This window comes from Salvelinus fontinalis, chromosome 20 (assembly GCF_029448725.1).
Source record: "Salvelinus fontinalis isolate EN_2023a chromosome 20, ASM2944872v1, whole genome shotgun sequence".
NCBI classification, from domain to species: domain Eukaryota; kingdom Metazoa; phylum Chordata; class Actinopteri; order Salmoniformes; family Salmonidae; genus Salvelinus; species Salvelinus fontinalis.
The window spans coordinates 32,109,258-32,137,091 of record NC_074684.1 but is presented as its reverse complement, the minus strand read 5'-3'; the positions used below and the strand labels follow the sequence as shown (position 1 = coordinate 32,137,091).

At 42.3% G+C, this 27,834-nt stretch overlaps 2 protein-coding genes across 4 annotated transcripts in view; both read left to right on the top strand.

The window, feature by feature from the left end:
- The first annotated feature begins 465 nt into the window (after positions 1 to 465).
- On the top strand, positions 466 to 14,136 carry spint1b (serine peptidase inhibitor, Kunitz type 1 b). Of its 2 annotated transcripts, none has more exons than XM_055873232.1 (10): positions 466 to 1,427; positions 2,139 to 2,296; positions 2,761 to 2,902; positions 8,434 to 8,604; positions 8,732 to 8,767; positions 8,938 to 9,069; positions 9,795 to 9,845; positions 10,121 to 10,291; positions 11,071 to 11,130; positions 13,148 to 14,136. In XM_055873232.1, the coding sequence occupies exons 1-10, from the start codon at positions 980 to 982 to the stop codon at positions 13,330 to 13,332; spliced, it is 1,554 nt and encodes a 517-aa protein (XP_055729207.1). In that variant the 5' UTR covers positions 466 to 979; the 3' UTR covers positions 13,333 to 14,136. The 2 variants fall into 2 exon arrangements, with proteins under 2 accessions (XP_055729207.1, XP_055729208.1); XM_055873233.1 differs by having other exon boundaries at positions 470 to 1,394.
- A 4,863-nt stretch (positions 14,137 to 18,999) lies between these two features.
- LOC129817724 (pleckstrin homology domain-containing family G member 3) overlaps positions 19,000 to 27,834 on the top strand; it is a 126,411-nt gene continuing 117,576 nt past the window's right edge. The window contains exon 1 of one of the 2 annotated variants that reach the window (XM_055873231.1): positions 19,000 to 19,268. The gene's annotated coding sequence lies outside the window, so the exon portion shown is untranslated. The remainder of the gene's footprint in view (positions 19,269 to 27,834) is intronic. The other variant, XM_055873230.1, reaches the window with a different exon arrangement.

The following is a 27,834-nucleotide window of genomic DNA, read 5'->3' as shown; positions in this document are numbered from 1 at the left end:
AATATTTATTGGAATAAGGGATGTGAAAGGAGTAGAGGCTGGGGTCTATTAATGAAGTAAAAATCATTTAATCTCTAAGTGTTATTCCAAGTTTTGTAGGAAATAATTGGGCACGAAATAAATACACATGACACATTATTTATTGACAAGAAAATGACAAATGGTTTATTGAAAAATGACACATTATATATTGACAATAGAGGAGGGATGTTGAAGTCATGAACTACAAAGGGCACCCAGCCTGATGTGACAGAAGCAACAGTCCACCGAAACTTTACCGCCCACATTAACGTCAGTACAACATTTCACTTCCTGGATTTCACAGGTATGACACACCCATAGAGATAGATAGAGTAGTCATCATGGACATTACCACTGAGGGATTCCACCATGCTTACGCCATTTTAAAGTAGTCAAAGTAACCTAGTAAACTGGGTGGGGATTCCTATGGGTTGTAGCCTCAATGGCGCTGCTCATGCGTTCACCGACGATACAATAGCACAGATATAGATGAGTCCTCTATCGATCTCTATGGACACACCTGAGAATTTTGTTTAAGTTAAATTGTTGGCATTTCTTGCGAATGAAAACACCCAACATAGCTGAGTGATTTAATCGCGTGAGGCACGCTGTTTACTTGGATTTTAAACAAGGAGCGCAGAAATAAGATTATAGCCTATCTTGTTTGTTTTTAAGCAAAATACATACGTATTGCTATAACCCGTGTTGTCGGTCGACTTTTTAACTAATTTCATGTCGCACGTTCTGTGTTGGGGAAATTCGTAGAATATCGGTTTGTTTGAAATTAAGTAAGACATTTTGGAGACGGAATGGGCGTTGAACCTTTGTCCAAATATTGTTTATAGGAGTAATTCACACGGAAACCGAGAGGAAACATAAAACAACACTTGACTGTATTTACCTTCGTTGTGTCGTAGGCTATTGTTCGGTAGGCTACGTCTTTCAAGTAACGGCAATAATGACGGCTCTGAGTATTTGGTCAATATTAGGATCCGCGCTGTTGCTCCTGTCAATAGTCTGCCAATACAACGCACAGGTTACAAATGGAGAAGACTGCGCCGGGAATTTCAATGTGGGCAATGAAAACTTTGTGCTAGACACTGAAGACTCTGTCAAAGTAGGAGCCAGTTTCATCTCGTCCCCAACTGTAACCCAAACTCAAGACTGTGTTGCCCATTGTTGCCAAGACCCTAATTGCAACTTGGCTCTGATTGAGAATGGTGCAGAGAAAGGCTCGGTTAAAACATGTTTTCTGTTTAACTGCCTGTACAAGAGAGAGTATGTCTGCAGGTTTGTAAACAAAGGGGGATTCACAAATTACATTTTGGACTCAGTCTATGAAGATTACCTGGGAGGACCTGAAAGCACCCGTGGTAAGATCAAGACTCGACTCACTCCAGTTACAGGTAGTCATTGATTTATAGTCTTGTAGGCCTACGGACCAGTTTCCCAGATACACATTAATAAGCATAGTCCTGGACCAAGCATGTTTAATGTCGATTTAAATCGGCAATCAGGAGTTGAAACAATAGAGTATAGTCCCCGCCTCTGTTCCACTAACAAGCAGGAGAAATGGAGCCACTCTCAAATTCATAGACAGAGCTATGGATACAAGGTGACCAGCCATGATATCAACGTTTATAGATTGTATCATGTTTTGAGGCTATACAGGGTTGGTTTGCATTTACTTTGTATACAAACATTGTAGTAAAACATGCTTATATTTTGGGTTCTGATCGGTTACAACAGTTGACCTAAGTTCATGAGGTATTTTTAAGTTGTGTTCTTCAAGAGTCAATTCATATTATTAATTTATGTCCAAAAATAGATATATCTATTGCCGATTGCCCATTTTTAAAGATATTTTTCGTCCAGTACTATAGGCTAAATCTAGAAACCAGCCCATCAAAGCCCATTCTTACTGATAATTACTAATACTAACCCCAATGTTATCCACCCCATCTCCTGCTTGTGTCCTACTGTGATTTCTTTAGTGTGTGTTTGGTGCTGGGACAGGAAAAAATTTGATATCTCAGTGCAAATTGACTTATTATTATTATTATTATTATGATTGTTTTGATGGTAATTATTTTGCTGATTGGTATGGCTGCTCTCAGATGATGAGGATAAGTTCCCCACTGCCAAAGCGGGCCGGGACATTGTGGTCCAACCCAACGACACGGTGACATTGAATGGCATTGAGAGCTGGGATGACAAAGTGATAACTAGCTACAAGTGGAGCCTTGTGAAGGGGGACAACACGGTGGAAGTTACGGTGAGGGCATCAACCGTCATCACCCTCATAATAATGTTACACTTTATTGTCCCAGAGGGGAAATAGTCTTGGGAATGTAGTATTGCTGGATAAAAAAATGAGTACTATACATTACACGCTCAACACATACTCATCATCATCATACCCTCCTTTTCTTCATTAGCCTATGTGTTGTTCAGAACAGTGCTTCAGGTTTTAATGGTGTGGTCTTGCTGCATGGTAAAAATACAGAATTAATGTGCACATTTGCCTTCAAAGTCTTTTGAGTTTAATAATCTGAATAAACACACTGATCAAGCATTGGTCCAGCTTAAATGCTTGTTTTCATATATATATATATATATATATATATATATATATATATATATATATATATGGATGGATGGATGGATGGATGGATAGATAGAAATGTGAAAGTCAGGTGCGGGCACAGTTGTATTTTTCTCTTATCCTTTTTCTTCCAGAAAACGGACCTGAAGGATCAGGTGATGCTGAGCAACCTGAAACCTGGGATGTACATCTTCCAGCTAAAGGTCACCGACTCCAGCAACCAGTCAGCCATGGATCAGATCTCCGTCCTCGTCCTCACTCCAGAACAGTCTGAGGGTGAGTACTGAATTGTGGTCATGTGTAATGTCCATGTTAAACACTTTGTGTATGTGTTTCAAAGCTGTTGATAACTAGGTTTCCAGCCAACCATTTTTATGTCAGATAAAAAACAGGCCTGATGGAAACAGAATATTTGTCGGTAAACTTTCCAAATGTCGACAAAACATTAGACAAGGTGCGTCGTTAAAATGTATTTTGTGAGAAATGTCGGAAATACTTCTATGCGCAAATATTGATATAATAAGCATCATATGGAAGTAAACTTGTAGTCACACGATATGTTGTGTGGTCCGGTCCTCCCACTACGACTCGGGAAAGCATGCAGTTTATTAGGCTCCCGAGTGGCGCAGCGGTCTAAGACACTGCATCGCAGTGCAATAGGTGTCACTGCAGTTCGGGGTAGGCCGTCATTGTAAATAAGAGTTTGTTCTTAACTGATTTGCCTAGTTAAATAAAAATAAATAAATTAGGCTACAGATGAAATAAGTTATGAACTTCACAGGGGTGTGAAAGTGCAAGGTGATGAGCTTGATGGTCCTTTCTAATAAATATTGAGGTTCTGATTCTGGTGACATGATGAGCGATGCTTGGCTGCCATTTGACAAATTTAAAATAATCTTTTGTCCATAATAATCTCATGTAGGCTATACCCACACTGTAGCTGCAATCTGTTGGCTGGAGCGCACCTGCTAATACCAGAGTGGGAACACTCGCTATATAACGCAATTTCCTTTTTGTATGAGAACCATCAGTAGAGTTGAAAATGTGATGGAAACCCATTTAACTTGTATTTTTTAGTAGGTACGTGGGAATTTAACTTACAAAGTCATTTTTATGTGCGCTATGTCATCATGCACAGCCTTTTATTTGCCACAAGTCAATTGGATGGAAACTCATCTCTGGTAGGGAAAATGCACATTTTTATTTTAGAATATTCAAATGTAAATCTTTTGCCAATTTAGATAGAATCCTAGCTGTAGACCCCAAAATGTAATGGTTTTAGCTAGTTTTTAAATGTAAGCGGTCCCCCAAGGAGGATGGACTATAGCTTGCCTGTCACTGACACACTATAGCTCAGTTGGTATGTAGCATGGTGCTTGCAATGCCAGGATAGTGGGTTTGATTCCTGGGACCACCTGTAAAATCTATGCACGCATGACAGTAAGTAGCTTTGGATAAAAGGCGTCTGCTAAATTGCATATATTATATATTCTACAAGAACGACCATATAGCTTGCCGGTCTGTACAAAAAAGGTTGAGAAACACTATTCCAGCACACTAGCTTTGTGGATTGATGCACCAATGATATCTTTACTGAACAAAAATATCAACTCAACATGTAAAGTGTTTCATAAGCTGAAATAAAATATCCCAGAAAGTTTACAAATTTTCCAAAAGCTTATTTATCTAAAAATAATTAAACAAATGTCTTTATATTCCTGTTAGAGCATTTCTCCTTTGCCAAGATAATCCATCCACCTGACAGGTGTGGCATATCAAGAAGCTGATTAAACAGCATGCTCATTACACAGGTGCACCTTGTACTGGGGACAAAAGGACGCTCTAAAATATGCAGATTTGTCACACAATGACACAGATGTCTCAAGTTTTGAGGTAGCATGCAATTGGCATGCTGACTGCAGGAATGTCCACCAGAGTTGTTGCCAAATAATTTAATGTTAATTTCTCAACCATAAGCTGCCTCCAACGTTGTTTTAGAGAATTTGGCAGTATGTCCAACTGGCCTTAGACGCAGACCACGTGTAACCACGCCAACCCATGACCTCCACATCTGGCTTCTTCACCTGTGGGGTTGTCTGAAACCAGACACCTGGACAGCTGATGAAACTGAGGAGTATTTCTGTCTGTAATAAAGTCTATTTTTGGGGGTTAAAATCATTCTGATTGGCTGCGTCCCTGCCCAGTCATGTGAAATCCATGGATTAGGGCATAAATCATTTATTTGATTTGTCTGGTTTTCTTATGAACTGTAACTCAGTAAAATTGTTGCATGTTGTGTTAATATTGTTGTTCAGTATAAATGAATGTCATCCTTTGAACTACTCCTAGACAAACCTGGTCTTTGGTTTCCTGATTACCAGTTTACTAAGTATAGTCCTCTACCCTGCAGGAGGTTAGGATTGGTGCCACACACACACACCATTTTAATGTGGATCATGTGTAAGCAAAAGTTTACATGAAGGCAGGGCCTTTTTTTGTTTCTGGTTAACATGGGCATGGGTTTTAGTTAAAGACATTTTTTAAAATTTTATTCACGCTTGAGCCAAACAACTTCGATACAGTACTTCAATTGCAATCAACATCATTAGGTGCTCTCAATGGTTTGTGAATAAAATAGATTATTTTTGACCATTTTTAAGTGAAGCTCGTAGCTTTAAAAACATGTGTACTTGACACCCAACACAAGGAGATAACCGTGTGACCACTCCCCTGCTAAGCTAGGATGAGAACAGGTCTGGCGTGATTCACAGTTGAGTCATATCAGACAGTTTCCCAGGTGAGACGACAGACAGACAGAATGGCATTCACACAGACAGGTACACGGACAGACAGAGACAAAGGTTGACTAGGGTGCCCTTACACAACCCTCTACTTTACTACCAATAGGATAGGAGTGGAAAAGTTTATTGGCCCAGCCCACCTTGAGTGTTCCACAGAATGTTGTTGCTGATTCCAATGAAAAAGTTATGTCACAGACCGAGAGAGAGATTTCTGTGAGTTTTGGAACATTAAATGGGGAAATTGTTTACAAATAGGTCATGTTTGTATCTTGGTAGAAAAAAAGCTGGAAACTTTACTGAGTACAGCAAAGGAAAAGCGGGAAGCCCCCAAAACAGAGTGCCATCAGACAGTAGACCAGTGCCAATAGATAGCAGAACTACACAGTAGATGCCACTGCAGGAAGATGGCCATGCATGGGTTCCAGTGAAATAAGTGTTACAAATACAAAACCGTTGCGCAGAGTCTTAGCAACTACTACAACCTATCTGGCCCTTTTGAATGACATTTCCCTGTAGTGGAAAGACTTTCTCCAGAGCTTGGGACTACGTTTCTATCTGCAAAAAGATGATTCTGAAATAATTATCTTTCAAGTTATGAACCCTCATTGTTTTTTTTAGTGTCAGCAATTTTGGTCATGTGTTCTTTTGAACTTAACGTGAATGGTGGTATTTAGAGTACTATTATAGTTAGAACATTGAACGGAACAAGACTGTCAATAGAACCTTGTAGTCCTAAGCTCTCGAGCTCATAAATGTAAGGAATTCTATTGAATATAGTAACCCACTATATATACATACACACACTGCAATATCCCAAGTGTATCGCTTTGTCCTCAGATCTATGGCCCCTATCACCTTATGTGTACTCCTGCTATATCAGCTAAAAGTCATTTGTATGTGTTCTATCACTTAGCGGTTTATCTGAGGTAAACAGTAACTGTCCGCAGGCTTACTGGGTAGGAAGCTCCTCTTTATCTCTCACTGCTGAATCACTGACTTGATGAGGGTCCATAGCCTCTTTCAAATGTTGACAAACTGTTCTTCCACACATTGTCATCTGGGTTGAGTCAGTAAGGGCACGCACAGAAATGTTTTGCAAAGTCTTATGAAAATTTAAGGCTTCTTATTGGACAAGTCCAGGTAGTCCCTCCCTCTTTCAGTCCTTTTTTTCTTCCGTATGATGCCGAATGAATGCAACCTATGTCATGTGATGGGTTGGGCCAACACTTGGTTGGTTGCTATTATGAGGTTGGATAGAATAGATGAATTCATTGTTGCGTTCACATCACTCCATCATAGCTGTGCTGAGTGACCGGTCCAATATGGTAACAAGTGGAAATGCCTGATTAATTCATGTTCAGTGTTAGCCCCTATTCAAGTCAGTTTTGTTGAACGCCTTTGGAAATCCGAACAGTTCCCTTCCACCTATAAATCTGAAATGATTAAATGGGTATAAGATATATAAATAAAAATTCCACCAAGCCTATCAAAAGGAAGGGTAAAGCAATGACCAATCAATCAAGTTTATTTTATATAGCCCTTCGTACATCAGCTAATATCTCGAAGTGCTGTACAGAAACCCAGCCTAAAACCCCAAACAGCAAGCAATGCAGGTGTAGAAGCACGTGACTATCTTTTAAACCTATCCGATTCCTTCGTATTTCCCCAGAGTGCCTAGGAATATGGGCTAGGCCACTAGGGCCGGATTTGGAATTCGTAAAGCTATTATGCCTGGCTTCTGTCACGTGCTAGTCACAGGCCTGGGCAATTCCAGTCCTCAGGGGCCTGATTGGTGTTACACTTTCCCCCATCCCTAGCAAACACACCTGATTTAAACTCATTGTATTTTGAACTGAAGATCATGATTAGTTGATTATTGGAGTCAGGTGTGTTAGCTGGGGCCGGGGCAAAAGTGTGACACCAATCAGGCCCTCGAGGACTGGAATTGCCCAGGCCTGCGGCAGGTAGCCTAGTGGTTAGAACATTGGGCCAGTAACCGAAACGTTGTTCGATCGAATGCCCGAGCTGACAAGGTAAACGTCTGTCGTTCTACCCCTGAACAAGGCAGTTAACCTACTGTTCCTAGGCCGTCATTGTAAAAAGCCTAGCTAAATACATTAAAAAATATATATATTTCTTTTCAATCAGTCCCCCGAGGACTGGAGTTTCCCAGGCCTGTAGCTAGTGCCTTGTTGGTTGTCACACTCCCCTTGAGTCCTTTGTTGTCTAATACATCCCTCCCACTCATGAGGGCCAGACAATGGTGTATGTCTTTATTGAGTGGGAGGGGCACACCTGGAGGGGCACAGCTGGCACACCTGGTCTGAAATGATTGAAACCCTTGATTAAAGATGCAATAATGACCTGTAAAAAATACATTATTCAAATACTGATCTCAAACATTTTGGACCCCCACTGTATGTTCTATACATTTCTATCTCAACGTTCTCTAACGATGACTCTCCTGAACACACCCTTGTTGACATTCCACCATGAGCCTAAACGGTGTGCATGGGTAAATGTAAGCATACGGTCACAGACCTCCTCTAATGGTGGCATTGGTGTCCTGTTGGTTGCAATAAGCATTTTATGGTTGTAGATTTAAAGGGAAGCACCAACACTGTACTGTAGAGCTACAGTATAAAGTTAAACTGTTTCGCTGCTCAGGTTGCTGGATTTTGGATAAAAACGACTTTGTTGACATGTGTGTTAAAGGAATAGTACACTCAAAATACACATTGGCGTGAATTTATACTTACCTTGGCTGTTGTCGACTGACGGAGGGCCTAGACAGTTTTGCATTATGGTAAAACTGAGGGATCCATTATCACGAATAGCTTATATAAATTGCAGGTGCAATACATTCACATTACAGCCATGCTATGTAAAGCATAGATCATTTACCTATGTATCTCATGTAAAGTTGTAAAAAAAAAAAGAAGAAATTTAATCAAACCAATATTAACCCTCCATAATCATCTCTGACTTGTCTGTCTGCTTGCCCAGGTCACTGTCTGGTCCCCAAAAAGGTGGGTCACTGTCGAGGAGCCTTCCCTAGGTGGCACTACAACGGTGCGTCAGAGAAGTGCGAGGAGTTCACCTTCGGGGGCTGCAAGGGGAACCGCAACAACTACCTCTCCCAGCAGGAGTGCTCCGACGCCTGCCACGGCGTGTCAGGTACAATGAGATGGAGCCGACTGTCTGTAGCCGGCTGTCTGCAGCCGACTGTCTGCATGCCTGCCAGCTGTCTTTTCATATTCTCTCTTGCAAGTTGAATCTATTGTCTCTCGTTTTCATCCTACAGCTGTGTCAGGAAGAAGTATTGGCGTGCCTACTGAAGGTGAGTAATGCTAACATGCAAATGTATGGGTGCATAAACACTTCACCATATAAACACTATACACAACGAAAACCCTATTCACCATATAAAAAGGTGAATGAACTGTGTTTACTTGCATGCGTACATACTATCCACCACATCTCCGTTAAGTAAGTGTGTGTGTGGTTTAGGGGAGGTTTGTGGCTCCCCCTGTAACTCCGGTCAGTTTACGTGTGACAACGGCTGCTGTCTGGATGAAGTCCTGGAGTGTGACACGGTGGCTCAGTGCAGCGACGGCTCTGACGAGGCATCCTGCGACAAACGTGAGTCCACACACAAACATACACAGAGCAGTTTTTACTTAAATGGCTACACGGACTGAGTTTACCTTTTTGTATTTTAATTATTTTCTTGCACTGTCTATGCACACTCACAGGACTCTACACACTCACGCACACTGACCTCTCTCTCACACACAACATGCACACACATTTATACTGACTCTATACACACACACACACACACACACACACACACACACACACACACACACACACACACAATCATATACGGTGCTGCTACTCTGTTTATCATATCCTGATGCCAATATCTATACATATCTACCTATATCAGTCCAGTATCCCTGCACATTGTAAATATGGTATTGGAGCTGACTTACCCTGTATACTCTATAGCTTCTTACTTACTTGTTGTGTGTTTTTGTTCTACCTTATGTTATTTGTAGTGCTACATTAATATTGTTTACTGCAGTGTTGTTGGGTTTAGAGTTTGCAAGAAAGCCATTTCTCTGTACTTGTGCACGTGACATTAACTTGAAACGTATCAACTGCAATGAAAACAAGGAAGTCTGCTAAGTCTCAAGTCACTTTACCTCACACATGATCAAAAACATCTTAGTTTTAGACCATCCATAAAGAGTGACTCTTAAAAGATTGCTGAGGTACTCTTCATGAATACAACAAACTTTCAAATGTTCCCATGCTGTGTTTGTACATGAGCATACATAACACGATGCTTGTTTTGGCAGTGAACCAGACCTTCACTCGTCTGCTGAACATTGATGTGGACAAAAGTAGGGGTGAGTTGATTTTGATTTTCACACCCAAGCTTACTATAGCCCCTTATAAACCCTTACCAAAGCAATACCATTTATCCTACTACAGCCCTAGCACCCATACCTCGACCCTATTTACCAGTCACAACTCTAGTGTGCTTACTATAGTCCCAGCCCTAGATGACCTGCCCAATCCTAGTTCCCCTACTACAGTCACAACCCAAGTATCCAGTCCACACAGTCCTGTAGTGGACAATACCTTTATCACATCTCTGTCTGTCTGTCGCTCTCTCTCTCAGCACGCTGCACCGAGACCCCCAGGACGGGGCCGTGCCGCGCCAGCCACTCCCACTGGTACTATGACCCGCTCAACAGGAAGTGCCATCGCTTCACATACGGTGGCTGTGACGGCAACGACAACAACTTTGACGTGGAGGAGAGCTGCAAAGAGACCTGCAAGGGCGTGACTGGTACAGAACTCTAGGCCTGTATTCAGTCTCCGAGTAGGAGTGCTGGACTAGGATCAGTTTAGCCTTTTAGATCATAATGATTAAGATTAGGAGGACCTGATCCTAGATCCTGGGCGGCAGGTAGCCTAGGGGTTAGAGCGTTGGTCTCGTAACCAAAAGGTTGCAAGATCGAATCCCCGAGTTGACAAGGTAAAAAATCTGTCGTTCTGCCCCTGAACAAGGCAGTTGCCCCTGAACAAGGCAGTTGCCCCTGAACAAGGCAGTTGCCCCTGAACAAGGCAGTTGCCCCTGAACAAGGCAGTTGCCCCTGAACAAGGCAGTTGCCCCTGAACAAGGCAGTCTGCCCCTGAACTAGGCCCACTAGGCCACTAACCCACTAGGCCGTCATTGAAAATAATAATTTTCTTAACTGACTTGCCTAGTTAAATAAAGGTTAAATAAAATCAGCACTCCTACTTTGAGACACTCTTTGAACAACTGAGCTACAGTTTAGGGCTGCGTTCAGCAAAATGTTATGGAATGTTCAGATGTTAAAAGACAAAAATATATTATTTTCAACTGATCGAGATGTAGAGGAAAGAATCATGTCAGTTCTATTTATGGTAGTTCTATCTGCAACAGTTAGTACTTTGCAGCTGTATTGTTCAACTTAGTGCTATTTTGATCTACTGTATTTTTCAGGTCTGTCTCTGTGTGGTCAAGCAAATTTTTTCAAAGGCTTTGAGGTCAAGCAACATGGACCATTTATTCTTAATGGCTGGGTGTCTTTTTCTCTATAGAACATGATGTGTTTGCAAGGGGAATGTTTGAACGCTACGAGGAAGAGGAAAGTGAGTCCGGTAAGAACCTGTCTGTCTATATCTCCCTCCTCCGGGAGTTAGAACCTGTCTGTCTATACCTCCCTCCTCCGGGAGTTAGAACCTGTCTGTCTATACCTCCCTCCTCCGGGAGTTAGAACCTGTCTGTCTATACCTCCCTCCTCCGGGAGTTAGAACCTGTCTGTCTATACCTCCCTCCTCCGGGAGTTAGAACCCGTCTGTCTATACCTCCCTCCTCCGGGAGTTAGAACCCGTCTGTCTTTACCTCCCTCCTTCGGGAGTTAGAACCCGTCCGTCTTTACCTCCCTCCTCCGGGAGTTAGAACCCGTCTGTCTATACCTCCCTCCTCCGGGAGTTAGAACCCGTCTGTCTATACCTCCCTCCTCCGGGAGTTAGAACCCGTCTGTCTATACCTCCCTCCTCCGGGAGTTAGAACCCGTCTGTCTATACCTCCCTCCTCCGGGAGTTAGAACCCGGCTGTCTATACCTCCCTCCTCCGGGAGTTAGAACCCGGCTGTCTATACCTCCCTCCTCCGGGAGTTAGAACCCGTCTGTCTTTACCTCCCTCCTTCGGGAGTTAGAACCCGTCCGTCTTTACCTCCCTCCTCCGGGAGTTAGAACCCGTCCGTCTATACCTCCCTCCTCCGGGAGTTAGAACCCGTCTGTCTATACCTCCCTCCTCCGGGAGTTAGAACCCGTCTGTCTATACCTCCCTCCTCCGGGAGTTAGAACCCGTCTGTCTATACCTCCCTCCTCCGGGAGTTAGAACCCGTCTGTCTATACCTCCCTCCTCTGGGAGTTAGAACCCGTCTGTCTATACCTCCCTCCTCTGGGAGTTAGAACCCGTCTGTCTATACCTCCCTCCTCCGGGAGTTAGAACCCGTCTGTCTATACCTCCCTCCTCCGGGAGTTAGAACCCGTCTGTCTATACCTCCCTCCTCCGGGAGTTAGAACCCGTCTGTCTATACCTCCCTCCTCCGGGAGTTAGAACCCGTCTGTCTATACCTCCCTCCTCCGGGAGTTAGAACCCGTCTGTCTATACCTCCCTCCTCCGGGAGTTAGAACCCGTCTGTCTTTACCTCCCTCCTTCGGGAGTTAGAACCCGTCCGTCTTTACCTCCCTCCTCCGGGAGTTAGAACCCGTCTGTCTATACCTCCCTCCTCCGGGAGTTAGAACCCGTCTGTCTATACCTCCCTCCTCCGGGAGTTAGAACCCGTCTGTCTATACCTCCCTCCTCCGGGAGTTAGAACCCGTCTGTCTATACCTCCCTCCTCTGGGAGTTAGAACCCGGCTGTCTATACCTCCCTCCTCCGGGAGTTAGAACCCGTCTGTCTATACCTCCCTCCTCCGGGAGTTAGAACCCGTCTGTCTATACCTCCCTCCTCCGGGAGTTAGAACCCGTCTGTCTATACCTCCCTCCTCCGGGAGTTAGAACCCGTCTGTCTATACCGCCCTCCTCCGCGAGTTAGAACCTGTCTGTCTATACACAGTGCTTGACTTGAGTGGGAGGTCACTGGAGCTGAGTACCAGCACCTCAAATGTTCTACTGATTGAGCTCCGGTTCCTCTTATAGAATATTGGCTCAAAGGTAGTGTGGAGCTTCTACACCTAAACATAAACAGTACTGGAACCTTTTTCAGTCCATGTCGAGCACTGTATGTCTCCACCACTGTCATCTCTTGTTAGTGAAAAAACATGCTAAAAGTTTGTCAGTTGGTCTGCCTTGTTGTGCTTTCTCAGCATTCTCTAGTGTACATAGCCAGATTGTATTCCATATACAGTGGGGACATTTGGCCTACATCACTTTTCAAGAGGAAAGCCCAGAATCTTCCCCTGATCTGTTTAGTTGTCGAAACCAGTGGTTCTCACATGATTCTTCTCACCTAGCACCAATACATCTCATTCAATTATTGGCTTGAAAAGTTGAATCGGGTGTGTTATTGCAGGTCTGCAACAAAAATCCTGTGAGAACCACTGGTTTAGACAACTAAACGCTGGTCTAAACCATCCTTTAGTCTGAATGCTTCTGTTCCTCCAGGCTCCATCGCTATGGCTATAGTGTTAGCGGTAGCCATCATGGCGGTGCTGGCTGCCCTGGGTTACTGCTTCCTGAAGCATAGGAAGGACCGTTCGCAGCACCAGCCCGTGGCCACCAACGTCCCCCATGTTGCTTTCGAAGAACGAGACACCCTGGTTTACAACACCACCACCAAGCCTGTCTGAACCAATTAGCACCTGCCTGGCTTTCAGGACCTCGTTTTATTCTGTTCATGCGTATACACTGTCCTAACCAGAGCAGGACCAGACCAATAAATACACACACTGTCCTAACCAGAGCAGGACCAGACCAATAAATACACAAATCTCCCACACAGGTCTAAAAGCTGCAGAGGCAGTCAGTAAGTGAGGAATTTAAGCAACATTTCATTTGAATAGAGCTTTGGCTCTTGCTTGTGCTCCTCCTTGGACAACCGGTTTTTGCTTTCACAGAATTTTTGCAGTAAGGAGTTGATACATTAGCATGCTCTGTCACAACCATTCTGCGGAGCTTGAGTGAACGAAAAGTATGAGACATGGGCACAAATCCAAATACTATAACTGTGTGGGCTTTTATAATTGTGTTTTGTATGGAACACATTCTCAGGGGGGGAAGAATTCTGTACTAGGTTTTTCTTAAGATTTATTTTTTTCTTTAACTTTTTAAATTTTATTTATAAAATGTGATTGGTGCTGGGGTTGAGGTTTGCATTAGGCATTTGTTTTGTCATGAAAATTCACAAGGAATACCAGATTTAAATGTAGGTACCAATAAGTGATCTATGTACATTTTTACTCACTGAAATGATTCTGTTACTATTATTTTTATGCACCAGCGTGTCTGTGTATTCAATTGTTATCATACTGTAATCGTTTCTTACTTTAAGTAACAACCATGACCTAGATCGTAAGGTAGGTGTCTGTTTTTTAATGTTCTATGTTTTGTGTTTCATGTTTTCTTTTTAACTGTAATAAAATCGTAATTCCATAATAGAACGTTGTGGTGTTAATATATAATATATACAGGGCATTACATGTTTCAGTTTAGTCACTAGATGGCGATATTTCACCAATGTATGCACAATATGCCTTGTGCATCATTTGTCATCTCCAAATCAATAGACCCAAACCACTATCCATTAGTATGTCAAATTCTTTGAGTTTGATTTGGAAATTAGGAATTGCATGCCTGTGGAATATGAGTAGCCTACGTAGCTACATTGCTTGGTCCAGTCACATGCTGTGTTATAATTACGGTATATAGAGCATGGTTGGTCAATATCCTCCGAGGATATATCCTGAAAGTATTCTCTCCTTAGAGTCATATTTAGTTCTGGGTGCCGATTTATTAGAGTGAAAGCAATTCAAAATAGAATTTAAATTGACTTGTATGTAACACAATCACCTACTTGTTCTGAATATACAAACACAGTTTGGCATCCTCCCCAAATGTCATAATCAAATGCATAACAAGCCCAAATTATATTTTGCCTTCATGATTGCTTTTGGCTTAAGCTTGTGTATGCTTTCTCCTTCCAAGTGAATACTTTCCCCAAGCAATTTGAAGATTCCTGACAGGTCCTAACTTGCGTGGACCTGCCCTTAGTTTGTTTACCTCCAGAATAGGGTCACCTGTAGATGTTAGACTTCCTGCTTGGTAATGCAATCTGAGCTTGTTCAGTCTTGGTGTGTTTCTTGACTGATTCCCTGTTGGGTTATTGTTTGTCCCACTTCAGACACTGTAGCCTATTTAGCCCTTTTCACTTCCTCCAAATCCCCAGAATGAATATAAGAACTCAAGAAATCTGTAATTTACAAAACATTGCCGAGGATATTTTAGTTGCGCAATTTTATATTAACTAAGGTGTTTGGTGCAGTATTTCTCAAGTAAAAAAATGTGCGACATGTCTTTGGTTAACAAAGTCAGACTGCTGGGCAGGTCTGTGTACCTGTCTATCCTATTGAATAGAGAGGAATCACCACAGCTGTTCACCCCATGTTAGTGGGCAAATGTACATATTCAAATTAAAACCCAGCCTTCATTTACCGTGGTGAAGCATGGATGTTCCAAACTCCGTTTAGACGAGAGTGACTTTATGAACAACATTATCCTATTAACAATTTCTAGTACATTTTAACACTAGAATGACTCCGTCTCACATTGATGCCACATAGGCCATTTTCGAAGGCTCTTGCTGCTTTTTAAAGGCACTCACTCTAAGGTTAGAGTAAGGGGCAAAGGTAATCTGATTGTACTGTAGATCAATGATATGTTTTAACCGTAGATGACGAACAGGGACGCTGTTTTGAATCCGCGCAGCCGTTTTGGAACTCAATTTTTTTTTAAAATACGATTCTGGAAGCTATAGAAATGCCTTTATTAATGTCTAAATTATTTTTTGAAAAATATTTTCTATTTAAAAAAATGTTGTACTCTCCCTATTAAAATAAAGAAATACTTACAGTACCAGTCAAAAGTTGACACACCTACTCATTCAAGGGTTTTTCTTTATTTTTACTATTTTCTACATTGTAGAATAGTAGTGAAGACATCAAAACTATGAAATAATACATGGACTCATGTAGTAACTAAAAATGTTAAATCAAACTATATTTTAGATTTATTCAAAGTAGCCACTCTTTGCCTTGGTAGCTTTGCACACTCTTGGCATTCTCTCAACCAGCTTCACCTGGAATGCTTTTCCAACAGTCTTGAAGGAGTTCCCACATATGCTGAGCACTAGTTGGCTGCTTTTCCTTCACTCTGCGGTCCAAATCACCCCAAACCATCTCAATTGGGCTGAGTTCGGGTGATTGTGGAGACCAGGTCATCTGATGCAGCACTCAATCACTCTCCTTGGTCAAATAGCCCTTACATAGCCTGGAGGTGCGTAGGGTCATTGTCCTGTTGAAAAACAAACAATAATCCCACTAAACGCAAACCAGATGGGATGGCGTATCGCTGCAGAATGCTGTGGTAGCCATGCTGGTTAAGTGTGCCTTGAATTCTAAATAAATCCCAGACAGTGTCACCAGCAAAGCACCATCACACCCCTCCTCTATGCTTGACGGTGGGAACCACACATGCAGAAATCCTCCCTTTACCTACTCTGCGTCTCACAAAGACATGGCGGTTGGAACTAAAAATCTCAAATTTGGACTCATCAGACCAAAGGCCAGATTTCCACCAGCTTAATATCCACTGCTCGTGTTTTTGGCCCAAGCAAGTCTCTTCTTATTATTGGTGTCTTTTAGTAGTGGTTTCTTTGCAGCAATTTGACCATGAAGGCCTGATTCACGCAGTCTCCTCTGAACAGTTGATGTTGAGATGTGTCTGTTACTTGAACTCTGTGAAGCATTTATTTGGGCTGCAATTTCTGAGGCTGGTAACTCTAAATAAACTTATCCTCTTCAGCAGAGGTAACTCTGGGTCTTCCTTTCCTGTGGCGGTCCTCATGAGAGCCAGTTTCATCATAGCGCTTGATGGTTTTTGTGACTGAACTTGAAGAAACGTTCAAAGTTCTTGAAATTTGACTGACCTTCATGTCTTAAAGTAATGATGGACTGTTGTTTTTCTTTGCTTATTTAAGCTGTTCTTGCCATAATATGGACTTGGTCTTTTACTAAATACGGCTATCTCCTGTATACCACCCCTACCTTGTCACAACACAACTGATTGGAATAAACACATTAAGGAAAGAAATTCCACAAATGAACTTTTAACAATGCACACCTGTTAATTGAAATGCATTCCAGGTGACTACCTCATGAAGCTGGTTGAGAGAATGGCAAGCGTGTGCTAAGCTGTCATCGGGGGAAAAGGGTGGCTACTTTGAAGAATCTAAAATATGAAATACATTTGGATTTGTTGGACACTTTTTTGGTTACTTCATGATTACATATGTGTTATATTTCATTATTTTGATATCTTCACTATTATTCTACAATGTAGGAAATATACAAAAAATTAAGAAAAACCCTTGAATGAGTGGATGTGTCAACTTTTTATCTGGTACTGTACATGTGATTTTGTCCTTGAAACATTTTATTGAAATACTGCTCCTTCTGGGGAGTCCCAATATGGCGGCCGGTGTCCATTAAGCCTCTCATTGGCCAGTACATAGCATATGCAATCCAGGGTTTATATACATCATTACTATAGATCTGTGGTAAGGGGCAGCTTTTAACTTGCTTCCAGTGACATGACGGACTGTAGGCCTTCTTGCCTGAGAATAATAGCCGCAGTATGCATGATATGCTAAACAGTATATGCTTTATTCAGGAGGGGGAGTGTGTAGTGTCCATATCAATTTCCCATCCACAAGGGTCACATGCAGATAATCTATTGACTCCCCCATTTCAGATATTAAATGATTGTGTGGGTATAAACAATTTAACTAGGTTACGTTTCTGCCATATTGCTTAATCTTTCCAGTCCTTTCATATCTGTGATGTGAAGTAAACACAGACTTTGGGATAGGACAACACTTTATAGAATGTTCTTTTTTCGTGTCCCCCTTTTCCACAAAACACACTCTTATGATGTGTTCAAAATATTGTGTTGTCATGTGATGTTCTGTCAGGTGTCAACGCAAGGTCATGTTTACAGATTTGATGCATCACAATTCTCCCACAGCAGCTGCCAATCAACCAACCTTCCAACAGAAACTGTTTGAGGTGATTGAGAGATACCATAGATAGTTCAGATAATATCTTTCACCTTCCTGGAAAAGACAGACGAGGGCCGCAGTTGAAAACGACTAGATGCGACAACTAAACAAGCGGTGGGTGTGGATGAATGGAAACTGGCTCAACACCCATTCTCACACCAGTTGAATACTTTTTAATCCCTCAGGGAGAGGGAATGACTGCAAGATCCATCACTCTCACACACTCAGCCGGCAGGTTGCATTTGTATGTGTAACGGATGTGAAATGGCTAGCTAGTTAGCGGTGGTGCATGCTAATAGCCTTTCCATCGGTGACGTCACTTGCTCTGAGACCTTGAAGTAGTGGTTCCCCTTGCTCTGCAAGGGCCGAGGCTTTTGTGGAGCGATGGGTAATGATGCTTCGTGGGTGACTTGTTGTGTGCAGAGGGTCCCTGGTTGGCGCCCGGGTCGGGGCGAGGGGACGGACTAAAGTTAAACTGTTAAGTATGCATGCAAGTCAGACATGCTTTAATGTAGGCTATTTCTCACAGCTATTTGTCTGACATTGAGATGCTGTTATCATAGATTATCTATGGTTTTTATACTGGTGGAGCGGGGATAGATGCCCAATATGGACAGTAGTAGTCCTTGCAGGTGTAACAATTCCAACACAGTGTTCAATTTTATTCTCACACATTTGATAGTGATATGTTATAAAATGTAATGTGGCATGACACCATCTTGCTTTTAGAGATTATGTGAGTTTAAAAAAAACTAGATAACTAGAGAAACAAGCAAAAAACATGGGGTCAGGCTGTGCATTTATTTAGATATTTTTTGGGTGCATTCACCATCTCGTTGACTGAGGGGAACATGACACGTGTTGTCAAACCTACGTAGCCTACACCTTCAATAAACATGACCATTTTCGCATATTTTGGGACTGAGACAATACGAACACTAGCCTACAGTATTGCTCGTCACGCCAGCCCACTTTTTAAAAAATGCCTCGTGCATGTCAAGCAAAGGATGACTTCCTGCTGACGCATGTTTTACATTTCATTATGCCGAAGAATCGTGGTGAATTTTAATCCAACGCTAGCTGTTAAACATAAAAAAAATAATCTCTCTCGATAACTGTGTTTTCTTTATTTGCAGCGTATTTTTGATGCTGACAGAAAGAAGATGCAAATATATATATATATATTTAAACAAGTTCAACGAGGGACGCAGGGGAAAGGGGGCGGCGTTCACCAGTCAGTGAAATTCATGAAAACCACTGTACGGACAGAATCAAACACTACAGTTGGCCTACATCGTCTTGTCCAGGCGCAGTCAAACTCCTCGGAATTAGAAGAACGTTTTGAACTTTTCGGGTCATTGAAAAATTGTCAAATAATACTGCGAATGTAACCGCAACATTGTCGTGCCACAAGGAGTTCTCAGTAAAGTTTTAGAAACTTTCAGCACTGCGGTAAGTTGCAAAAGTTCATTTTAAGCCCTGTCAATTGATGAGATGTGAAAGGTTACAGCTGATACAGTATGATGATGTGTCGGAAATGTGCCTTTCGTCGAATTCGTTCGTCGGTTGTAAAAAAAAAAAAATCTTATTCCATTAAAAAGTTATTTATCTGTCTGTCTGACGACATGGAGGACAAACAGCCTAATGTCGTGTTAGTTGTTGTATATGAGCAAACCGGCAGCTTAACGCAAATAATATGCAATTCTGTGGTCATCATCAGCTGACAACACTGAAAGACCATTGTTGAACAAAGGCTTTATGGTAACATTGTGACCCATTTTAAAAGTAACACGTTCAGAGGCCTGAGCAAGCAGCTCTCATAGTTCTGAAACATGTTGGTAAAGTTGTTCTATTGTTGATTGTGTATGGTTGTGAAGAGTATATCAATGATCCGATGTTGGACCGCTTACATAAAGCTTAATAACTGACAACTTGTCATTCTGTCAATGCAAAAGAGAGAGACTACAAGTGGATGGCAGGTAGTCTAACGGTTAGAGCGTTGGTTGCTTGTTCAAATCCCTGAGTAAACTAGGTTAAAACAAATCTGTCGATCTGTCCATGAGCAGGGCACTAAACCCTAGTCACCATCAATAATGGCTGATCCCATGCCGTGACCCCACTAGCAAGAGGGGGAGTGAGATATGAAAGAAGAAAAAAAATCACATTTCCATTTCACCTCACTTGTACAGGTTACACACTTGTACATATGTGGAACAGGACAAATATATGTACAGCTTACACACTTGTACATATGTGGAACAGGACAAATATATACATTTATTTATCATAGGATGCAACGTGTCCATGAGCATACATTTTGCCCCGGGGGCCGCATTCAGTGTTCAACAGAGGAAAAGTTGCTGTTTCCTTGCTGGCAAAATTTGCAAACAATAGTCCTCTATTTTTGATACTCCCTGACCGTCAAGCTTTAGTTTCAGTGATTATTAGAGAACTGGACACGGTCAAGAAACCGTATAAAGTCCATTATCGTTTTCTACCCAGTTTTGATTTGGTTGTAGTCATTTTAAAGTATATTAAACTTTTTTACTAAACCCACCCTCCGGCTCGCAGGCAGTATGTTTAATGTGTTTGACCCCTGTCCTTGAGGGAATCCCCTCTTGGACCGATGGTGACACCGATCTTGAGGTTGCAGACAGCGCTACATCACAAACTGTGAGCCTGACTCATGTATGCATCTACGTGCTATCAATCCTGTTTAATGGCCAAATCTCTCAATAGGAATAGTTCATTTCTTTGCAAAAAAATATATATTTTTCAGCGATTTTCTACCATACGTCCATATAGTATTTCACTAGCCTACATTTATAGCCTCCGATTACTCCAAGGTAAGTTATTTAATACATCATTGCCTGCACCTTGAGTATGTGCGTCATTGTAGAGTCAACCCGGCAATTTGTCCACTTACATCAGCTGATTGTATTACAACAACCTGTGGGATAATTGCTCTGTTGGCCTAGAGATAGGCCCTTTTCTAAACACCACTAAGCCTGCTACTGCACCTGAGCATGGCCACCTGAAAAAAATGACCATCACGTGCTGCCCAGTGCCCACTTGTGAAATCACACTGGCCGCAAGGCACTGATTTTGACATCTTTCTTGGAATCAGTAATGTGTTGTCGATAGTTCAATGTCTGGTATCTCTTTCTGAATGAGTTTTGATGGGCCAAAGGCCTTGCATTCCTTAGGTTAATGCCCTTTCAGACAGCACAGCCTGCAGACATATTCGATTAATCTCTGCATTTGTTGTGAATGTCTGTTCCTTTCACACTGAGAAGGATTCTACAGTTAATAACCAAGAATCATCTTCCTGCCACCTCCAGTGTCAAGCCTCAGTCACCTTCTGCATTACCATCCATGTTCATATCTTTCTTGCATAGCTATGTAGTGCCTGGGAATAGAGCTGGGCGGTATCCAGATTTTCATACAGTTTCTGTACCATAATGAGATATATGGTAATACCAGAAGTGCGCACAAGGGGCACTATTCAAAATCTATATATATATATATATATAATATTTACACACAAAACAATTTATGCAACAGGGATCTTGATCCAGGAGAGGATTGTATGTCTCTGCTGCAACCACCAAATTAATCTTGATGTCTAGCCACTTAGCTAGCAAGTAAGCAAATGTATAGCTGGAACCCTGAGCTGGATGACATTTATTTGAAACATCTTAGTTTTCTTATAGTTATACTTATAGTTAATCATAAGCAGTGGTGTAGCATGCAGCCTCCCGTGAGGTGGAGATGCCCCCCCCCCCCCCCCCCCCCCCCCCCGGGTACGGAAAATCATACAGTCGGTATTTCGAAATACACCTGTAAATACGGTATAAACAATATATCGCCTGAGCCGACCTGTGAATATCTTTGTGGACCAATGAAACATAGCAACCGATCTCATCACAAACCTCGTTATCGGTGTCTTGGTCAACAGAAACAACCTTGTGGTTGTTATTTGGGCTTTGTACACTGTCACCGCTGAGCAAATAGATATTTGCTGTTGGGCATTGAGAACATGTAAAATGTTAGGGGGATAATTTGTTTGTTTTTTATGTCAACGAGTCATTGTAAGATATGTTGAATCAATGGCCTAAGTTATAAGCAATGTTCACATGGAAATAATACAGCCCTTGCCAACACAAATGTGGTTGCCAGCAGGCTAGTCACTCTTTCCACTGCCACACTGGGAAACATGCATATGACAGAGAATAATTGAGGTCACGGTATCTTTCTTTATTCAGATGGAAAGTCTTCCATCAACATTTAAATGTGTGGAACGATACACGGAAATGCTGAAGGAATCAGTTACAGATTAAGGAAAACCGCACCGCAGAATGTTAGCTCTTTATCAGCGGTGTAAACCCTTCCTCCCATAAGCTGTTCTTCTTGCAGACATTCTTATTGGATATGGATGTGAGACGACACGAAACGTTCAAAGTCAAACCTCAATGCAGTTTTCCCTTTTATCGGCGATTGATTGAATTCAGTCTCGTCATGTTATAATACAGTGCATTCGGTCAGAGCCCTTGACTTTTTCCACATTTTGTTACGTTACAGCCTTATTCTAAAATTAGTTAAATAAAAAAATCCTCATTAATCTACACACAATATCACAAAGCGAAAAACGGTTTCTAGAAATGTTTGCAAATGTATAAAAAATCAAAGACATAAGTATTCAGAGCCTTTGCTATGAGATTTGAAATTGAGCTCCGGTGCATCCTCTTTCCATTGATCATCCTTGAGATGTTTCTACAACTTGATTGGAGCCCACATGTGGTAAATTCAATTGATTGGACATGATTTGGAAAGGCACACACCTGTCTATATAAGGTCCCACAGTTGACAGGGCATGTCAGGGCAAAAACCAAGCCATAATGTTGAAGGAATTGTTCGTAGAGCGCCGAGACAGAATGTGTTGAGGCACAGATCTGGAGAAGGAAAGCAAACATTTCTGCAACATTGAAGGTCCCCAAGAACACAGTGGCCTCCATCATTCTTAAATGGAAGAATTTTGGAACCACCAAGATTCTCCCTAGAGCTGGCTGCCTGGCCAAACTGAACATTCGGGGGAGAAGGGCCTTGGTCAGGGAGGTGACCAAGAACCCAATGGTCACTGACAGAGCTTCAGAGTTCCTCTGTGGAGATGGGAGAACCTTCAAGAAGGACAACCATCTCTACAGCACTCCACCAATCAGGCTTTTCTGGTAGAGTGGCAAGATGGAAGCCACTCGTCAGCGGTAGGGACTGGGCGACTAGTCAGGATAAAGGGAAAGATGAACAGAGCAAAGTACAGAGAGCTCTTTGACTAAACCTGCTCCAGAGTGCTCAGGACCTCAGACTGGGGTGAAGGGTCCCCTTCCAACAGGATAACGACCCTAAGCACACAGCCAAGACAACACAGGAGTGGCTTTGGAAAAGTCTCAATGTCCTTGAGTGGCCCATGCAGAGCCCGGACTTGAACCCGATCGAACATCTCTGGAGAAACCTGAAAATAGTTGTGCAGCGACGCTCCCCTCCAACCTGACAGAGCTTGAGAGGATCTGCAGAGAAGAATGGGAGAAACTCCCCAAATACATGTGTGCCAAGCTTGTAGCGTCATACCCAAGAAGACTCGATGCTGTAATCGCTGCCAAAGGTGCTTCAACGAAGTACTGAGTAAAGAGTCTGAATACTTATGTAAATGTGATCTGTTTTTTTTATACATTTGCAACAATGTCTGAACTTGTTTTTGCTGTGTCATTATGGGGTATTGTGTGTAGATTGAGGGAAAACAATTGTATATATTTTATAGTAAGGCTGTAATGTAACAAAATGTGGAATAAGTCAAGGGATCGGAATACTTTCCGAATGCACTGTGTGTGTATATATAATATACTTTAAGGTTGTCCTCTCGCCATCCTCAATCATCAATCACGCCCTCATGCTGGGACTAGCATTGTGAAGCCATTTCTGAGTGGTGGAATGTGGAAAGTATGCAACAATAGGTCCCATGTGTACGGGCTAAGCAGTGTCAAGGCAGGGGCAGTGGTAGGCACACCCAGTTCCTCTCTGGGATGACGGAGTCTGGCCTGTGGCTCGCAACGCTGGGGTGCCAATCCACTCTCGCCATTTTTCTGATCCCAGACAGATAAAGGCCACCCTGTGGGAAAAGAAACCGTTAGCACAAAAAAAAAGAGGAAATATGAGCCATGTAGGCCTACAAAGGCACCAAGACATTTTGTGTCCTATATTGCCTGTTGCTGAGATCTGGTTGATCAGCGGCAGCTTCGTGAATCAGGTGCAACTGGCCCTGGAGAAAGAAAGCATGTTTGACATTAGCTGCGATTGTCTCCCGATGAATTTCTGCCCCCATCGACATGTGGCAAAGGTCTGTGATGGAAATATGAAAACAATGCGGTACAGTGTGTCAACAGTCTGTCGTTCATTGGACAACTGAGGCATGTGGTATAGTTTTTACGGTCTTTGTTTGGAACATAATGCTCAGTCAACATGCCATCGCTATTCATGTATCTGGGACCTTCGGTCTGTACATACAATTGTTTGACTACTACTACCTTGAACAGATGGCTGACTAGTAAATGCAGTACAATGTCCTCCGTAATGGTCCAACAGCTACGGCTGTATTTTGCTCTCTGACATTATACCATGGCATGCTTACAATAATCTAAACTGTTGCCATGACGACATGGACATTATCAAGCTTTCTGCTTAGGTTCTTTATAGCCAAGTGTGTGTTGCTAACCCTACAACCACGAACGGCACATACACAAATGAAGGAAACCCTGCTCTAACAAGGACAGTCAATGGTGGTGGTGCAGGAAGCCTACTGCGTTTGTGGAAGGAGGGCTTTGAAATGCTCCGCTGGGCCCAGTCCACATGCCATGAATTCTCCATTTTACTACAGTCTGCCTGCGGTCCAACTCAGATTTCACACAATGGACTGGGGATGGAATGCTGTATGAATACACTCACAAGGAAGAGTCTGCTTTATGTAGACAGTTACTCCTGATGCTCTAATCTAATGAGTATTTTCTATCTGTAGTCAACAGTATGGTGTACACTGTACTCCCCCTAATATAAATGTATGTGTACAGTACCAGTCAAAAGTTTAGACACGCCTACTCAAGGGTTTTTCTTTATTTTTACTATTTTCTACATTGTATAATAATAGAGAAGACATCAACACTATGAAATAAAACATAGAATCATGTAGTAACCAAAAAAGTGTTAAATCAAACTATATTTTAGATTCTTCAAAGTAGCCACCTTTTGCCTTGATGACAGCATTCTCTCAACCATCTTCACCTGGAATGCTTTTCCAACAGTCTTGAAGGAGTTCCCACATATCTCAAATTTGGACTCATCAGACCAAAGGACAGATTTCCACCGGTCTAATGTCCATTGCTCGTGTTTCTTGGCCCAAACAAGTCTCTTTTTCTTATTGGTGTCATTTAGTAGTGGTTTCTTTGCAACAATTCAACCATAAAGGTCTGATTCACGCACTCTCCTCTGAACAGTTGATGTTGAGATGTCTGTTACTTGAAACATTTATTTGGGCTGCTATCTGAGGTGCAGTTAACTCTAATGAACGTATCCTCTGCAGCAGAGGTCTAATGCACTGCATCTCAGTACTAGAGGCGTCACTACAGACCCTGGGATCGATTCCAGGCTATATCACAAACGGCCGTGTTTGGGAGTCTCATAGGGCCGTGCACAATTGGTCAAGCGTCGTTAGGGTTTGGCCGGGGTAGGTCGTCATTGTAAGTAAGTATTTGTTCTTAACTGACTTGCCTAGTTAAATAAAGAACTTCCTGTTGCATTCCTCATGACAGCCAATTTCATCATGGCGCTTGATGGTTTTTGCGATATCTAAAATATATATTTTATTTTGTTTAACACTTTCTTTGGATACTACATGATTCCATATGTGTTAGTTCATAGTTTTGATGTCTTCACTATTACTCTACAATGTAAAAATAAAGAAAAACCCCTGGATGAGTAGCTGTGTCCAAACTTGACTGGTACTGTGTGATTTTTATATATTTATCACACACTTAGGTCTTGCCTTAATCACTCACAGGATTTGTAAATAATATCCTAGCACAAGCTTCACAGTAGTACCATTCTGGAAGTCTGAACGGGTCATTGAGTAAGAAGACAAAAGGCATAGCAGAATAGGTGTGCCTGATGGCAGTTGCACAACAATGCTGCCTTGGGTGGTTTTCAAATGACCTACTCTCTCTGGAGAGCTTGGTTCAGGAAGCTGTAGTAAGGGACCCCCCTTCAACCCTTACAGGATGAGGCCTTTCCTGTTTGGAAAGGAGAGTGAGCCAATCCCCGTCAGGGTGTCTTCCTTCAGAAAATAGGAGTGCCTTTTTAAGGGCCTTTAAAATTCCAGAACAGATTCAGTGTAGTCCTGGACTTGTTGAATGGAGACTCCCAAAGTGCTTTTTAGTCCAGGTCCAGTCATAAACTATGTCCAGGAAACGGGCCCTAAGTGGACCCCACAAGATAATTGCTGGAGCCATCAGTGCACTTTCCAAAGTGAATCTTTGGTAATTAGATTTATCTTCTAAATGACTGCAGTTGTGTATCAGGTTTACTCTGAGCTAGGTATGTTATTGGTAATTGAATGAATGGTGGTGCATGTGTATAGTGACTTTTTATTTTAAGAAAGTGGGATGCAAAGCAAGCAGACTACATCGTAAGCATAAGGTAGTTTTGTTCACAGTTTTTGGGAAAATATTTAAGTGTCGGGTGAAGTGCTGTTTGAATGACGTGGCACTCCTTTAAAAATGATCACAGCACTTGTGAAAAAGACACCCACATCTTGTCAACTGTTGAAGGCTTCTTAGTACATGTCTTGTCTTGTCAAAGGACAATAACAAGCAACAAGACCTGCCTTCAATGAGTCTGTTGTGCTCATTTGAGGTGTGGAATTTTTGCTGCTTCCATCATGTCGTCTTCTGTTTTCATTGCTCATCAATGACGTCAGTGACTCTCAAATTGTCCAAATGTTGAAACAAACGACAAACTGTTCTTATCAAGAATCATTCTAAGCAGAAGAAAATACAGGTTTCACAATCTCGAAACGATTTCCCACCAGGGATGAGCTCAGCCAATGTGTATCTCCTCCCAGCAGAACTCATGATTATGAAATGGTTCCATTCCATGAACTGCCTCATATCATGATTATACGTGTAAGGCGTTTGTTGGCCAGTTCCATTTCTCATGTTCAGACCTGAAGCAGTCTTAGATGTAGCAACACATGAACCAAAAACACACCAACAAATAGAATGGCCTCCATCTTGAGGCAAAACACAAGCTCTCAAAATTTAGATTAGACTTTAGCCAACAGGTGGTTGGATATATAAAAAAAAAAAAATCAATGACAGGGCCTCCCGAGTGGCACAGTGGTCTAAGGCACTGCATCAGTTCCAGCTGTGCCACTAGAGATCCTGGTTCAAGTCCAGCCTCTGTCGCAGCCGGCCGCGACCGGGAGACCCATGGGGCGGTGCACAATTTGGCCCAGCGTCGTACAGGTTAGGGGAGGGTTTGGGCGGCAGGGGATGTTCTTGTCCCATCGAGCACAAGCGACTCCTGTGGCAGGCTGGGCGCAGTGCACGCTGACACGGTTGCCAGGTGTATGGTGTTTCCTCCGAAACATTGGTGCGGCTGGCTTAAGGGTTAAGTGGGTATTGTGTCAAGAAGCAGTGGTTGGGTTGTGTTTCGGAGGACTCACTGCTCTCGACTTTCGCCTCTCCCGAGTCCATACGGGAGTTGCAGCAATGAGACAAGACTGTAACGACCAATTTGACACCAATAATAAAATCAATGACATACTAATGATAATACAGAATCGATTTGTATACTCCATTTTCATGTCTATCAGTAGCTAAGTTTCCATCCAACAGATTGTCATGCAAATATTCTAAAATCTGCATTTTCTTGTTGACTTGTTGTAGATAGAAGGTTTTGCCTGATGACGTAGTTC

Bases quoted from the DNA above. Each gene is read 5' to 3' on its own strand.
- spint1b (XM_055873232.1), top strand. From the start codon at position 980: ATGACGGCTCTGAGTATTTGGTCAATATTAGGATCCGCGCTGTTGCTC. The intron at 2,297-2,760 runs GTGAGGGCATCA...TTTTTCTTCCAG, and splicing joins ACAACACGGTGGAAGTTACG to AAAACGGACCTGAAGGATCA. The intron at 9,070-9,794 runs GTGAGTCCACAC...TTGTTTTGGCAG, and splicing joins CGAGGCATCCTGCGACAAAC to TGAACCAGACCTTCACTCGT.